The 13,760-nt window shown below is 36.9% G+C and overlaps 1 protein-coding gene across 3 annotated transcripts in view; it reads right to left on the bottom strand.

Moving 5' to 3' along the window:
- rc3h2 (ring finger and CCCH-type domains 2) overlaps positions 1 to 13,760 on the bottom strand; it is a 33,981-nt gene that overhangs the window by 7,472 nt on the left and 12,749 nt on the right. For 2 of the 3 annotated variants that reach the window (XM_077542236.1, XM_077542238.1), the window contains exons 6-15: positions 12,884 to 13,084; positions 12,387 to 12,519; positions 11,996 to 12,114; positions 11,775 to 11,887; positions 10,441 to 10,716; positions 10,056 to 10,267; positions 6,017 to 6,315; positions 5,788 to 5,934; positions 3,397 to 3,549; positions 1,812 to 1,979 (exon numbers count right to left, since the gene is read on the bottom strand). In XM_077542236.1, the coding sequence (XP_077398362.1) occupies positions 1,812 to 1,979; positions 3,397 to 3,549; positions 5,788 to 5,934; positions 6,017 to 6,315; positions 10,056 to 10,267; positions 10,441 to 10,716; positions 11,775 to 11,887; positions 11,996 to 12,114; positions 12,387 to 12,519; positions 12,884 to 13,084 (1,821 nt within the window). The remainder of the gene's footprint in view (positions 1 to 1,811; positions 1,980 to 3,396; positions 3,550 to 5,787; positions 5,935 to 6,016; positions 6,316 to 10,055; positions 10,268 to 10,440; positions 10,717 to 11,774; positions 11,888 to 11,995; positions 12,115 to 12,386; positions 12,520 to 12,883; positions 13,085 to 13,760) is intronic. The other variant, XM_077542239.1, reaches the window with a different exon arrangement.

The raw sequence follows: 13,760 nt of genomic DNA, 5'->3' as shown, positions 1-13,760 counted from the left end.
TCTCTGTTGGTTATTGTTGTTTTTACACTCAGAAATATTTCAAGCCTAGCTTAAGATTTATGTATATTTTTGTATTATCTTTACATGACAAATTTTCTCATGTATTTATTTTTTTTAGATGATTTTAACACAAACCTACCAAATAAACCTTGTATGATATATTCATTAGTCTAATAAAGCCTATTTGTTATGCATAAAAAGTGTGTGTATTTAGTATTAATAAAGTAGAATTACTCTTAATTAATAATAATGAGAGTATTTGTTAAAAAAGTATATTGTTTGAATTGCATATCAGGTAACCTATACACGATAAATATACTGCTAAGTGAAAAACACATGTCCATATATATTATATATATACATATACATACATATTCTTATAATAGACTGTAATACAGAGATGGGAAGTAACGAAGTACAAATACTTTGTTACTGTACTTGAGTATTTTTTTCCAGTACTTTATAATTCACGGAGTATTTTATTTTTTTACTTTTATCCGTTACATTTTAAAAACAGTATCTGTACTTTTCACTCGATACATTTTCAAAACAGAGGGTCGTTACTCGTTACTTTTGTTTTTGGTGCATGGTGCAGGACAACCATTAAAAAGAGGAGCGCAAAAACTCCGGTCAATAATGTTTCTAGCTCGGCCAGTCATATGAAGCGTTACACACGGTCCCCGACATCCCCGCTTGTGATCGTCGCTATCTCAACCTATGAGATGACAATGAGAATTTGAAACGAGATTGTAACTGTCAACATTATGGACTCGAGTCAAGTGCACTCAGAAGAAGCTAGCGAGTTGGCTGGCGACCCAGAGCGCCCACCCATTGTCTTACCTGTAGGAAATGTTCACCCTGGTCGGCTTGAAGAACAATTCATGGCGAATGCATTGTGTCCTGTGTAAACCTTAAGTCCACGAGCTAGCCGCCTGAAAGAATTCCCCGTCCAATCTGAAACAATTTATCGAGGTAAGGTACAGTAAAGCTAAATAATCACTACCCTTTCGTCAGCTTGGTCCTGGTTAATGCACTGATCTGAATATGACTGGATAGCCGACTACTATATAAACTATCCTGTATACGTATAGATTAGACGTATACAGCTCGTAGGCAGTTTGTATAAGGGCGGGGGGCGGGGGATTTGTGGCAGGGTGGTCACTATTTTTAACAGGTAAAAAAAAAAAGTGGACGGTATGTGCTGCTTTGAAGACTCCTTTTTTCAATATTAGATTTGGCAGAGGCATCTTTTGTTGAATTACAGTTATAATTATTTAATAAAAAAATAATAATTTCCCAGTTTCCTCCTGTAAACATGATTAATCATATAATTTATACATGTATTTAAGGCAAGTTGTAAAATGTCTGAAGTCCTCTTGCTTATGTTTAACAAATTTAAAACATCGTAAATTTAAACAATTCATTTCCATTGCATCTTTAAACCAAGGGCACCATCTAGAGGAGTAAAAAAAAATGTTGCAAGGGCTTCATGAGGCGATTTTGTCCGTTTTAAGGGTTTGTTAAGTGATGATCTTTTAAATTTAATGGTCTTCAAATTATATGACATGAGGAGGAAACATCCGGTAAAAATACTTTTTACTTTTACTCGACTTTTACTTCAGTAGTTATTTGAATGAGTACTTTTACCAAAGTCACTTTTACTCAAGTACAGAATGTAGTACTTTTCCCATCCCTACTGTAATAATATTTTCTGCTAGCTGCAAGGTGACCATCTCTTCATTTAAGAACATTTCCTTTTCATTTCCCTTCTCTTCCAAAAAAATGTGGCAGTGGTGTGACACTAAACTCACCGACTGCTCCAGGGCGGAGTAAGACGCAGCCTGTGTGAGTGCCTCAGGCTCAAAGGGGCTGAGGCAGGGGCCGACGGTGGAGCCGCAAGACCACGGCGAATAGTGCGCCATGCTCTCCTCACCTCTGAAGCGACAACCCGTACACTGACCTGCGCTGCTCTCCACATGCTGTAACAGACACCAAATCTTGTTGTGGTTGTCAGCACTCCGTTTTCTATTTTAATACCATTTCACACAGATAGAAAAACACAAACACCTTTTCGAACAAATCAATTAACTGCCTGTGTTTAAGTGAGTAGTTGACATAATTGATGAATTGATGATTAGTTTTTAGTGCAGAACAGTGGGATTCCGCAGGCGCTCAGGAAATTTTGATCTTCTTTCACCCTGTTAAAAATACTATTTTTACAAGATGATTCAATGAATAATTAGTCAAGTAGAGAAATTGAAGTCAAATCACATCCCACAATTTGGCTGAGCTTTAATTTGTCATTTATCACTGATAATAGAATATTATTTTATTTTTTCAAGAACTTATTAATATTGCACACATCACCCATTACCTTTTATTATGCATTTTTTTTGTTTTGTTTTTAGGTCCAGACAAAGGGTGCTATGTATAACTTGGTATCTCGACTAATGGCTCGGACCCGGGGTAGACCTTGGGTAAGTCTCTTGACTCTTCTATTTTTCATATTTTTTCCAGTGTTATCACTTGTAATTTTGTTATGACCATTTAGCATAGCAGCTAATTACAGCCAGCATTTACGTCTTAAGCAAAAACTAACATAGTGTAATCCGAGTGGTATATTAAAATTAGTGTTCCAAATGTGTTTCTTTAACTGTTGTTAATTGTTTTGCAAATGTATGTTTTTTTTTTGTGCTCAAACAGCAAAAATATGATTAATAAAATATCTCATAATATGTATACTGCTAGACGATTCAAATTATATGATGGTTTATTTCATGTATTTCTTTAAACCTATCGTGATACAAAAATCTGTTTTTTGTTTTGAATGTTGATGCCCTTGAGCACTGGAATGACCCATATACTGCATATTGAAGTTTAATTTTGTTGAGGCAGGGTTTTTTATTTTTCTATTATTTTTATTTATTTACTGTTATTTAACCTTTATTTAAAATTTTTTGAGAATTAATTCTCGTTTACAAACATGGCCTGAAGAGTTCTTCTGACATGAATATAAACAAAAGGTAATCATCAGAGCACCAATTTAAAGGAACGCTCTGAAAAGACCGCAGAGCTGATGGGTAATATTTATACATTATGGACAAATTAAGCAAAAATTTAGTCAGCAGAAATCAACAATCGCTGCTTGTTAAAAGTCTTGAGTGATGCTTTTTTTTTTTCTCACACACATGCACCCACGCACGCCGCAGTTGAGCCATGATTTCACCGTCCACAGTTGCTAAGCAACTATCTCCCACGCACATAGTATAAGGCCTGGCGGAAGTTCTTAGAGCGGGGAATTCAATTAAGCGTAGAGAGGTTAACTCAACGACAACCTCTGCTTCATGTAATGACTTGTAATTGCAATCCATGCTGTCGCTCTGATTTTCTGCATACCTCAGGTCCGAAATCCATGTTGAAGATGGCTGAAGGCTGTGGGGGCCTGCTGGCGCTGTGATGATGATGATGATGGTGGTGGTGGTGATGCGCCCACTGCTCTTGCTTCCGTCGAAACAGGTCGTCGTAGACCAGAGGAACGCGACCATAATCCTGAAACAACAATGTGATGGAAGGCAATGACGAGATTAAATATGACCAAAATGGATAACAATATATTATTTTAATAAGTGACCTAAGTTAAAATGGGGCAACATTTTGAAAGTTGCTCATTTTAGATTCACTTAGTGTACATTTACAGTATGTGGCATACATAGTATTTTGCACTTTAACTCATTCACTGCCATTGACGGCTATAGACGTCAAAAATTCATTTGAACTATTTCTATTAGTTTAACATTTTTTTCCCACCTTTGTTAACAAGAGTATGAAAACCTAGAATATTTTTTTTTGTAAATTTACAACAGATATAAAATTTGTGATTAATCGTGAGTTAACTATTGAAGTCATGCAGTTAATTACCATTAAAAATTTGAATCGCCTGACGTGATTAAAAAGAAAAAGAAAAAGGAAAAGATTATTAAAAATTAGGGACGTCAGGCAATTACATTTTTTTATCGTAATTAATCGCATGACTTCACTAGTTAACTATTAATCACAAATTGTATATCTGTTCTAAATGTACAATAACAAAATTCTAGGTTATCATGCTCTTGTTAACAAAAGTGGAAAAAATGTTAAATAGAAATAGTTCAAATACATTTTTGACGTCTATAGCCGTCAATGGCAGTGAATGAGTTCATTAAAGTTGACTTGTCTTTGTTTTCAGTAATACATTGCAATTGCAATATATTTCTGCTGCAGTGCTGGTGCAATAAGCCGATGAGAAAATGCAAGGAAGTGAGTGGGGGAGGCAGAAACATATTTAGGTAAGTACAAGTAGGAGGATGGACTACAGGTTCGGGGCTCCACGACTGGCAATGAAGGGAGAGGTGACATACAAGATGTGGGCGTATGAAGACAAACCCAAGGAAAAGAACGCTTTTGCAGTTTGACACCAAAGAATAATAATAATAATACAGATTTTGAGAAGACGGACAAGACATTTTAATAAGCACTCTCAGCAGGAAGCAATACAGTACTTATTACTCCAACAAAAAAGGATCACGTGTACTTGTAATTTAGTGTTAAAATATATTAGTAACATATATTGTGACACATAGTGATATCAGTTCGTGTAAATGTAATTGCAGCCAAGCTGTGGCAATTTTTGGAGGGGTAGGGAAAAAAACGGTCGTTATTTAAGTGTACGACAGAACCAGTGATTAAGTAAGGCATGTGTCTATTAAAAACTATTACAATGTCTCCACTGTAGAATTCATTTGACAGTTTTGCTACTGGTCAATAAATCACTGAATGGTTTGGGTCCTGAATGCATTAAGGAAATGCTACTTGAATATGAACCCAGTAAGGCTCTGAGGTCTTCAATGAGTGGAAGCCAGGTTTCAAAGCGAACATAGTGAAGCAGCATTTAGCCATTATGCTGCAAATGGAATAAGTTGCTATCGGAAGTGATGTCAGCCGCAGGCTTTTTACTATTTCCTTGGTTAAAGTCTTTTAAGCATTTTTAAAAATCTATTTTACGCTTCGGTCTTTTAGTAATTTGGTTGTAAATGGGCTAAATTGCTCTGAACTCACAAATGTTCTCTGGAAGGTGTCCCAATAATTTTGTCCACATGAATATTGCTAAATGGTTCATGAATTTTAAAAGTTCAATTGAAAAAGTGAAAATTGTATACTGTTGTATGTAAATTCATTTGACATAGAATATAATCTTACATGTTTGTATCTTTTCTTTTCATTTTAATGATTTTCGCTTACAGCTAATGGAAACACAATGTTCATCTCAAGAAATTAGAATTGTATGTTTTTTACCTAAGAATTAATCTATCCTTCTTTCCTTTCCTCAGTCTTTCCTTTGATCTCTTGAGGTCTCCCTAATCTGATGGACTTTAGATGTTTCTGGGATTGGTGAAAGACTGTGGTTTTTAACCCGGTGGGTAGGTGCTGGATTTCACTTTTCTTTCTTTTCTTTGATCCTTCCTCGGGTCTCCTGACAACCTCACGACAAGCTGGATTCTGAAGTATTCGGTTTAGGTGAACGGTATGGGATTTTTAATAGGTTTTAGGTGAATTAATGAGCCCACACTCACACGCACATATGCACACAAATAAAATAATAATAATTAATCAAAATGTTTTTTAATATAGAATTGAGGTATCACTGTATAATTCGATTAGTTTCATTTATTGAACTGACTTACTGAGAGAAATTCACTTTTCTATGATATTCTAATAATAGTCAAGTGAATGTGATGTAATTGCACCTACCCTGTGCAACGCTGCACGGTGCTCGGATCCAGAGCAGAAGTTACTGTCTAGCGAGTTGAATCTCTCCCTGAGAGGAGTTTGGTAGACAGAGGAATGCAGTACCTCTGGAGGCAACGAATTACTCCTGGCATCCTCTCTATGGTACAGCTGCAATAGAAATAGGCAAATAACAGTAGGAATGTTGACAATTTTCACCTGTGAGTTTGATATCATGAACAGAAGGCTCAACCTGAGGCCTCCACACTCTTCTGCTGTCATAGAGAGGTGCATAAACCCCATGGGCAGAGGCCAGAGGTCTATACTGAGGCTGCCCCGGGTGGTGGTGGAAGACGGCGGGTCCCATGCGTTCCCTCGGCGGATGCGCTGGGTAGCCCGTGGAAGGAGAGGAGGGGGCTTGATGGGGCATTTGAGGCTCGCCGGGAAAGGAGGATGGCGGTAGAGAGGATTCTGGGACGTTGGAGGATCTGAGGAAGCGAGCCATGCAGGGTTTGTGTGGAGGATGGAGAGTGGACGGGTAGTAGGAACCTGCTGGTGGATGAGAAGACAATTATATTGGACTTTCTTGTCAACATAGCAATTTGATTTAGGCATTTAATGTATTTTCTCAAATAGTGTCTTCCACTCTAATTGATGCTGCAAATTCCTTCCTCAATCCATTTTCTTTTGCACTCTTAAGTGAATATGAGACTTTTGGACAAGATATGGTGATATTAAGTGCTATATAAGTGCACTCCATTTACCGTTTACCATTGCAATCATATTCGTTTTTTAGTTTTTTTTACTATGACATGTACACAATTAGTAACCCTTTCTACTTCATTTGGGACTAAGCGGTAAACAATTAGCAAACACAGATTTAGGGTGCGAGTCTGAAGTCTAGTATTGAGAAGAAAATAACTTTGAAAGCCCCTTTAAATTATACAAAGTTTCAACATTGAAAATCCTATTCATTCATTGCCCAAACTAGTGTTAATTTTATCCACCATTTTCAAATTTAGTCTCAGAGTCCAATTTCAATCACACTTGTTAATCTTTAATCACAGTTAGCCAACCTCATCCATCCATCCATTTTCTTAACCACTTGTCCTCACAAATGTCACGGGGGTTGCTGGAGCCTATCCCAGCTGGCTTGGGGCAGTAGGCGGTGTACACCCTGAACTGGTTGCCAGACAATCGCAGAGCATACAGAGACGAACAACCATCCACACTCACAATCACACCTATGGACAATTTGGAGTGTCCAATAAACCTGCCGTGCATGTCTTTGGAATGTGGGACGAAACCGGAGCACCCAGAGAAAACCCACACAAGCACGGGGAGAACATGCAAACTCCACCCAGGAAGGCCGAAGCCCGGACTCGATCTCACGTCCTCTGCACTGGGAGGCAGACGTGCTAACCAGTCAGCCACCGTGCCGCCCTAGTCAACATAATCCCGTTTTTATTTAGTCAATTTTTAGTCCACTATAAGTAGCATTTTAGTCTTTATTTTAGTCCAAGAAAACATAATTTTATCCATCTAGTTTTAGTCAACAAAAACTGTCAACATTTTAGTCTATCTTTAGTCAGGACAATCATTTAACCCCTGTATTTTTTTGTCAGCAGATTATGTTGAACATTTCGGATCTAAAATTATTTCCCATAAAATTTTCTCTCATCTTTTTGGTGAAAAATAACTTGGCACACAACTAGCCTACAGTATATCAACCTGTGGCTACTATGGCTCCATGCTATTAGCTAGCAAGTTAGCCAGCATTAGTCAGCGGTTGCATTAACATTATTGTTGGAACGCTATAGCCGTTGGATTAATGTTCAATTATAAATTAACTATAATTTACTTTTTTTTTTTACCTTCACCGTGAATCCATTTCACGTTTTCCCCATGTGTTTATGCATGTTGCACTAGCTGCAGAATTGAAAGGGGGTGTTTAGATTAGCACAGACAAGATTTTACAAAATCATATAATTTTCACCTTGTTTTTGTTCATGAACTAAAATATCCATTCAGATTTCCAAAATCAATTCGATTCAGAAAGCCCCGATTCGATTCACATTGATTTTCGATTCAGTTAAGGATTTCAGGCAGTACCAATTTTATTTTTATATGGAAAACATTCTCAGAAGTATAAATGCTGCAACTAGAAACTTCTTGCTCTTAATTGGCGCATTGGTAAAAAAATATAAATACTTACATTTAGAATTGAATCCAATCCAGTTACATTAACTCATTCACTGCCATTGACAGCTATAGGCGTCAAAAAAATAATTGTAACTATTTCTATTAGGGTTTTTTTTATATACTTTTGTTGAGAAGAGTTAGAAGTCATGCGATTAATTACGCCCCTAATTTTTAATCATCTTTTCTTTTCTTTTATCTTTTTTAAGAATAAAAGATTATTAAAAAATTAGGGGCATCAGGTGATTAAACATTTTAATTGTAATTAATCACATGACTTCACTAGTTAACTCACGATTAATCACAAATTCTATATCTGTTGTAAATGTACAACGAAAAAAATTCTAGGTTTTCTTACTCAACAAAAGTAGAAAAAAAAACGTTAAAATTATAGAAATAGTTCAAATGAATTTATGGCAGTGAATGAGTTAATCATTTATGTTTTATTGAACAAGACCTGATCAAAACAATAAATAATAATTGAAATTGATTACAACCACAGCACTGTGTAAATAGTGGCAAAACACTGAGCTTCTCTTGGGAAACTGAGTAACAGAAAGGCACATTTGCATTTGGTAGCCATATTTAAAAGTATCGATTAGTATCGATATTCCTTTTCATAGTCCAATATCGATTCATGGTTTTATGAATCGATATTGGACTATAAAAAGGAATATCGATTCGATATTGATGTATCGATTTTTTCAAAGCAAGCCCTAATAGATTTTAGTCCAGTTTTTATTAAGTGAAGTACATTTTCGTCTCGTTTTCATTAGTCGACGAAAATGCATACTGATTTAGTCCCAGTTATGTTCATTAATGAGTGTTTTAGTCTAGTCTAGTTTTAGTCCGGTGGAAAATGTGTGTTGACGAAATTATTTGTGTTTAGTTTTTGTTGATGAAATTAACACTATTCCGAACCGCTTATCCTTACTCGGGTCGCCAGTGCAGTTTGACATTTAATTCAGTGATTATTTCATGACCACTAGAGGGAGCCTGCATAACACTACAAAATGCACACTTTATGAATCACTAACTTAAAGCTGCTCTCTGTAACAATTTGGTCAAAAATATCTTTACAATAGCCTTTTTATTTGACTATTTATGACTGAAACATCTTCTAATTAGTAGATTAACATCGTAGCTATTCACAACGCAAGACTCTGGCTAAAAGTCTTCAGACTGGATTCGGGTTTGAATTTTCCGCCCTCTGCGGAAGTGACGTCAAGTTCGCGTTGTGTACAATATGTGAAAAAGGGTGTGTGCAGTTTCATTTTTCATCAACAGGTGGCAGTAGCGATTCGAAATGGAATTTTCTGTGTTCAGTAGCTTTAAAGCAGCACTTAAAGGAAGTTTCAACCTTAATAAAATATTTTCATAACCCTTCTGATGAAACATCGACATAAAACTAGTTGAATGGTACCTTTGCCATGGCCTTAGTGGGTCTGTATTATTTTTACTGGCACTAAACAACTTTGAGGAGGATGGTAGGAACACTGCCACAAAAAAAAATACAAATGTGCTGACTGCTTTATGGCATACGTTCCCCATTCGTTGCAAAGACGGAAGTCAATTTGAATGTCGACTCACGATTACTGCTTTCCTTGCGGAAGCTGCAAAACAACTGAAAAGTTTTGAGGCGACATAAAAGAAAAAAGGAAGCTACCCAGATAAAAGGACAGTCAAGGATCAACGCTGGCGTGAGCTTAAAAACAACGCAATGCGCTTGTCCTCATGGGAAATGTGGTCTTCCTTCAGGCATAACATTACCATTTTTGTCCATATGGCGCCGCCATAATCAAAGTGAACTAAAAGTTCCATAGTGTTGCTTTAAACTATTTTTAAAAAATGATTTCTAGAACACAACTTCAGCAATGAAAAGAGATCACTGTTAACTAAGCGTAATTATTTATTTCTTGAAAAAAATGTTTTGCAAAATAGGTATTACTCAATATTAGGTTGAATGATGTTTTGAGAAACATGAAGGGCTCTCCTCCAATAAATGCCTATCCCCTAATAGATGTTCCGTCCTCTTTTTAGTTACATAAACAGCCACTATTTGAGGAAATACCGTATTCGAACTCAGGACTCACAGTTTGGCTGGTAGTGGGCCGTATCGTACGCAGATTGTTGTTCCTGGTAGAACAGCTCCGAGGCCTGAGAAGGATGAGGCACTCGCAGTATGAGGGGACCACCTTGTTTGGACACTGGCCCCCCGCCACCATCAGTCACCCGTCCCATGGCGGTCAAAGGAGATGACGCTACGGAGTGGATGACGGGAGTTCTAGGTGGAGACAATGGCTTCCTCAAAGAGAAAGGAGCAATAAAATTCAATTCATTCAATCAATATCAAATATTAGACTGTAATATCTAGAAAAAATATTTTATTCCTTCCATTCAAAATGTGAAATTCTTGTGAAATAATTTCTATGTAATAATTTCTATGTAAAAAAATAAATAAATAGAAAATATGCTTACTGTTCAGCTGAGCCCAGTAATGTCATAGTGGCGCCGCTCAGCCCGTCGCAGCCACTCGCCTCAACAGATTCACTGGACACGACTCTCTTAATGCCCTCCATGGTGTCAGAGCCTCGAGAGATGAGTTGTGTGTGAGGGCTTCCCTCCGTCAGGATGTCCTCTCCAGCTTCTACGGAGCCATCAATGTGAATGCTGCCCTCCACTGTAAAGGATTTACCCCCGCATGGAGGAAATGCACGGCTAACACTTCCGCTCTTCTTGTTCCTCAGACGAAATCTGTAAAAAAAGAAAATAAAATTAGTCAAAATCGTGAAACTGAAATTGTTGGAATTAAGCTGTTTCTGGGGTTGGTGAAAGATTCTGGTTGGTAACCCGGTGGGTAGTAGGGGATGTCTGGTCGGTGCTGGATTTCACTTTTTTTCTCTTTTCTTTAATCCTTCCTCGGTTCTCCTGACAACCTCACGACTAGCTGGATTCTGAAGTTTTCAGTTTAGGTGAACGGTATGGGATTTTTAATAGATTTTAGGTGAATTAATGAGCACACACTCACATATACACACACACACCCGCACATGCACATACTCACGCACATACAAAAAAAAGAAAAAGAGAAAAAAAAAGAGAGAGGGCAATGATGATTACATGTCGAATCGGTAAGAATGCCGAATTAACAATGCTGAGCTCTCTCTCAAAAGAAAAAACAAAATCGTGAAACTGACCAAGAGGTCTCTCACACATTAACATAAAAGTAGAAAAACATGTTAAACTGATAGAAATATGGCTGCATTGTTTAATCATTAGTATAGTAATTTCATGATAATTCATAAAATTTAGTTGAAATTAAAAAGATGTACTGTACTATAAAAAAAATTGTATTGATTTGAAGTATTTTTTCTGCCACTAGATGGCATAATTGCATTTATAAGACACTGGTGACATTTCAGTGCATTTTTCTTTTCATTATAAGAGCTATCTAATCTTTAACAAGAAGTAACTTGTGAAATTCTGCACATTTTTATAAGAATTTTTTGGGTCAAATTTATTACTGCTAAAATTTGACGTGGACATGTCTGCTGCGTTACGACTGGAATTCCCTCAGTAAATGCTTTGGGTGGTTATTAATCGTGCGTTTAAATTTTTTTTTAATGCCGTTAAAGGAATTTCAAATTTACTCAAAATTAACACACTAATTTTGACGCCCCTAAAAAAATTGTGTTTATTTATTTATTCTTCTATACGTGTGACCAAGTACCAAATGACCTGCTGTAAAGTTAGACTCAAAGTTCATTCCTATATTCTAGAATTACACCAAGCAAAAATTGTGATTCACTCACTTCTCCAGTTCATCCTGTGTGTGTGCAAAGGTGCAGTTACTTCCTCTCGGACAACCTCCCTGATGACGAAGATCTCTGCACATGCTGGTCTTATACTTGCTGTTCACCTGAGGCTGCAGACACCACAAACAGCAAGTCCACAAACAGCAAGTGTACATTTTGAGGAAAACTGATCATCACTCAAAGACTGACATCTGCATGTCGCTTAATGAAGTGACTACCTGTGGGGTCTCATGGCTCTTTTTGCTGAAGTTTTGGGTGAATTCCACCAGGCCATAAACCACCAACTTTACTGCCAACATCACATTTTCGAGCTCCTCCCAGGATGGTGCCGCATCATCTATGCATACAAATAAAGTATTACTTTGCAATACTGTTAAGAGTTTTCTTCTTGAGAAAAACGGCATACAGCATCACAGTGATGAGTCATGGCTGTTGTCGACAAAGACTCCTTTGTGACCAATGTTTTTGTGTGGCTGCGTGAGGCGTCTTCAGATATCTCAACTCAAATTCAGATCAGCAAAAGGGAGTTTCCCTTTCTCAAAATCTGCCATATGGGTTATCATCATTAGAGACCATCACACAAACTTTCTAAAAACCAAGTGATTGCACCTGTATTGTGGTCTATGTTGGCTAGCAGCTCGAGGTGAGCTCTGAGGCTGGTGAGGTTGGCCGGGTCTCCAGTCCTCTGCAAGACGATGGTCAGCTCCTGGACACTCTTTGCAAACGACTCTGGAGACTGCAACTACACAGTAAAAAATGCTAACATCAACATTAAAATGGACTTATTAAAATGCATCATGTATTGCCATAACATAGACGAGCACTGGACTGAAGGTTAAAACTCTCAAACGACCCAATGAAAATGAACCCATTTTGGTTTCTGTCACTAAGAGACCCTGTCCTATCATTTTTAACATTCAGATTTCCTTTTTTGGAAACAGTTTGTTTGGTATCAGGAGAAATAAAGTAGATCTCAAAAGAGTAAACAGAACAAAGACCAAAACTCATTTTCACTTGCTTTTTCTATAAGCGAAGGAGGAAAAATCGATTAAAATTGAATTTTTGTCAGAAAAGAATCCAGCAGTATCCCGTCTGCTAAATGAGACCTTGTCAATGATGGACTGCATGTGCGACTTGTGGACCAGGTCCCCATACAACAGAGAGGACCACTGCTCGGGCGAAATGCGGAGGCCAGCTTCCATGGCGATGTGCACGATCTGGGCGTCGTGTTCTCTTCGGAGAGCTTCGTATGTGCGGAATTCCTCCTTCAGCTGCATCAGCGAGGAGTCTTCATCTCGCTTGGTCACCTGGATGATGAATCAGGTCAACAAAAAACTGTTTGACATCCAATTTAAGAGAAGGAAAATGATAAATACTAAAATCTTAAAATGTTATAGTGTAAAAAAAATTACCAGCATTTTACAGTACTTAGCAGTAATATTTTATAGTAATTTGTTGGAATTAAGTTCCCCTGTAATATCTTAATGAATACCTGTATAAACTCCTGCATCCTTGGAATATATATATATATATATATATATATATATATATATATATATATAGGGTCAAGGTTTTTTTTACAGTACAGTAAATCATTTTAACTTTAACTCAATTTTATGAATTATGAAATTACTGTACCAATGACTAAAAGATGCAGCTTTATTTCTATTAATTAAAAAAAAAATCCCACTTTTATTTTAAAAAAGATTTTATTGTACATTTTATTGTACATTTAGAACAGATATAAAATGTGTGATTAATTGTGAGTTAACTATTGAAGTCATGCGATTAATTACGAAAAATAATTTAATTGTGTGACACCCCTAATATATTTATAATTTATAATGTCCGGCAATTATAACCAGGTTTTCACTATTTGCGTCCTGGCCCAGTCCCACTCTCCCACAAATATTGGCAGTTCACTGTACTGTATTATTAGGCAGTGTGATGAATCTTCAGACATGTAACTCAAATTCAGATCAA

This window comes from Vanacampus margaritifer, chromosome 14 (genome assembly GCF_051991255.1).
Source record: "Vanacampus margaritifer isolate UIUO_Vmar chromosome 14, RoL_Vmar_1.0, whole genome shotgun sequence".
In the NCBI taxonomy this organism is placed as follows: Eukaryota; Metazoa; Chordata; class Actinopteri; order Syngnathiformes; family Syngnathidae; genus Vanacampus; species Vanacampus margaritifer.
Note: the sequence above shows the minus strand (reverse complement) of the source record. Positions and strands in the feature narration are given on the sequence as shown.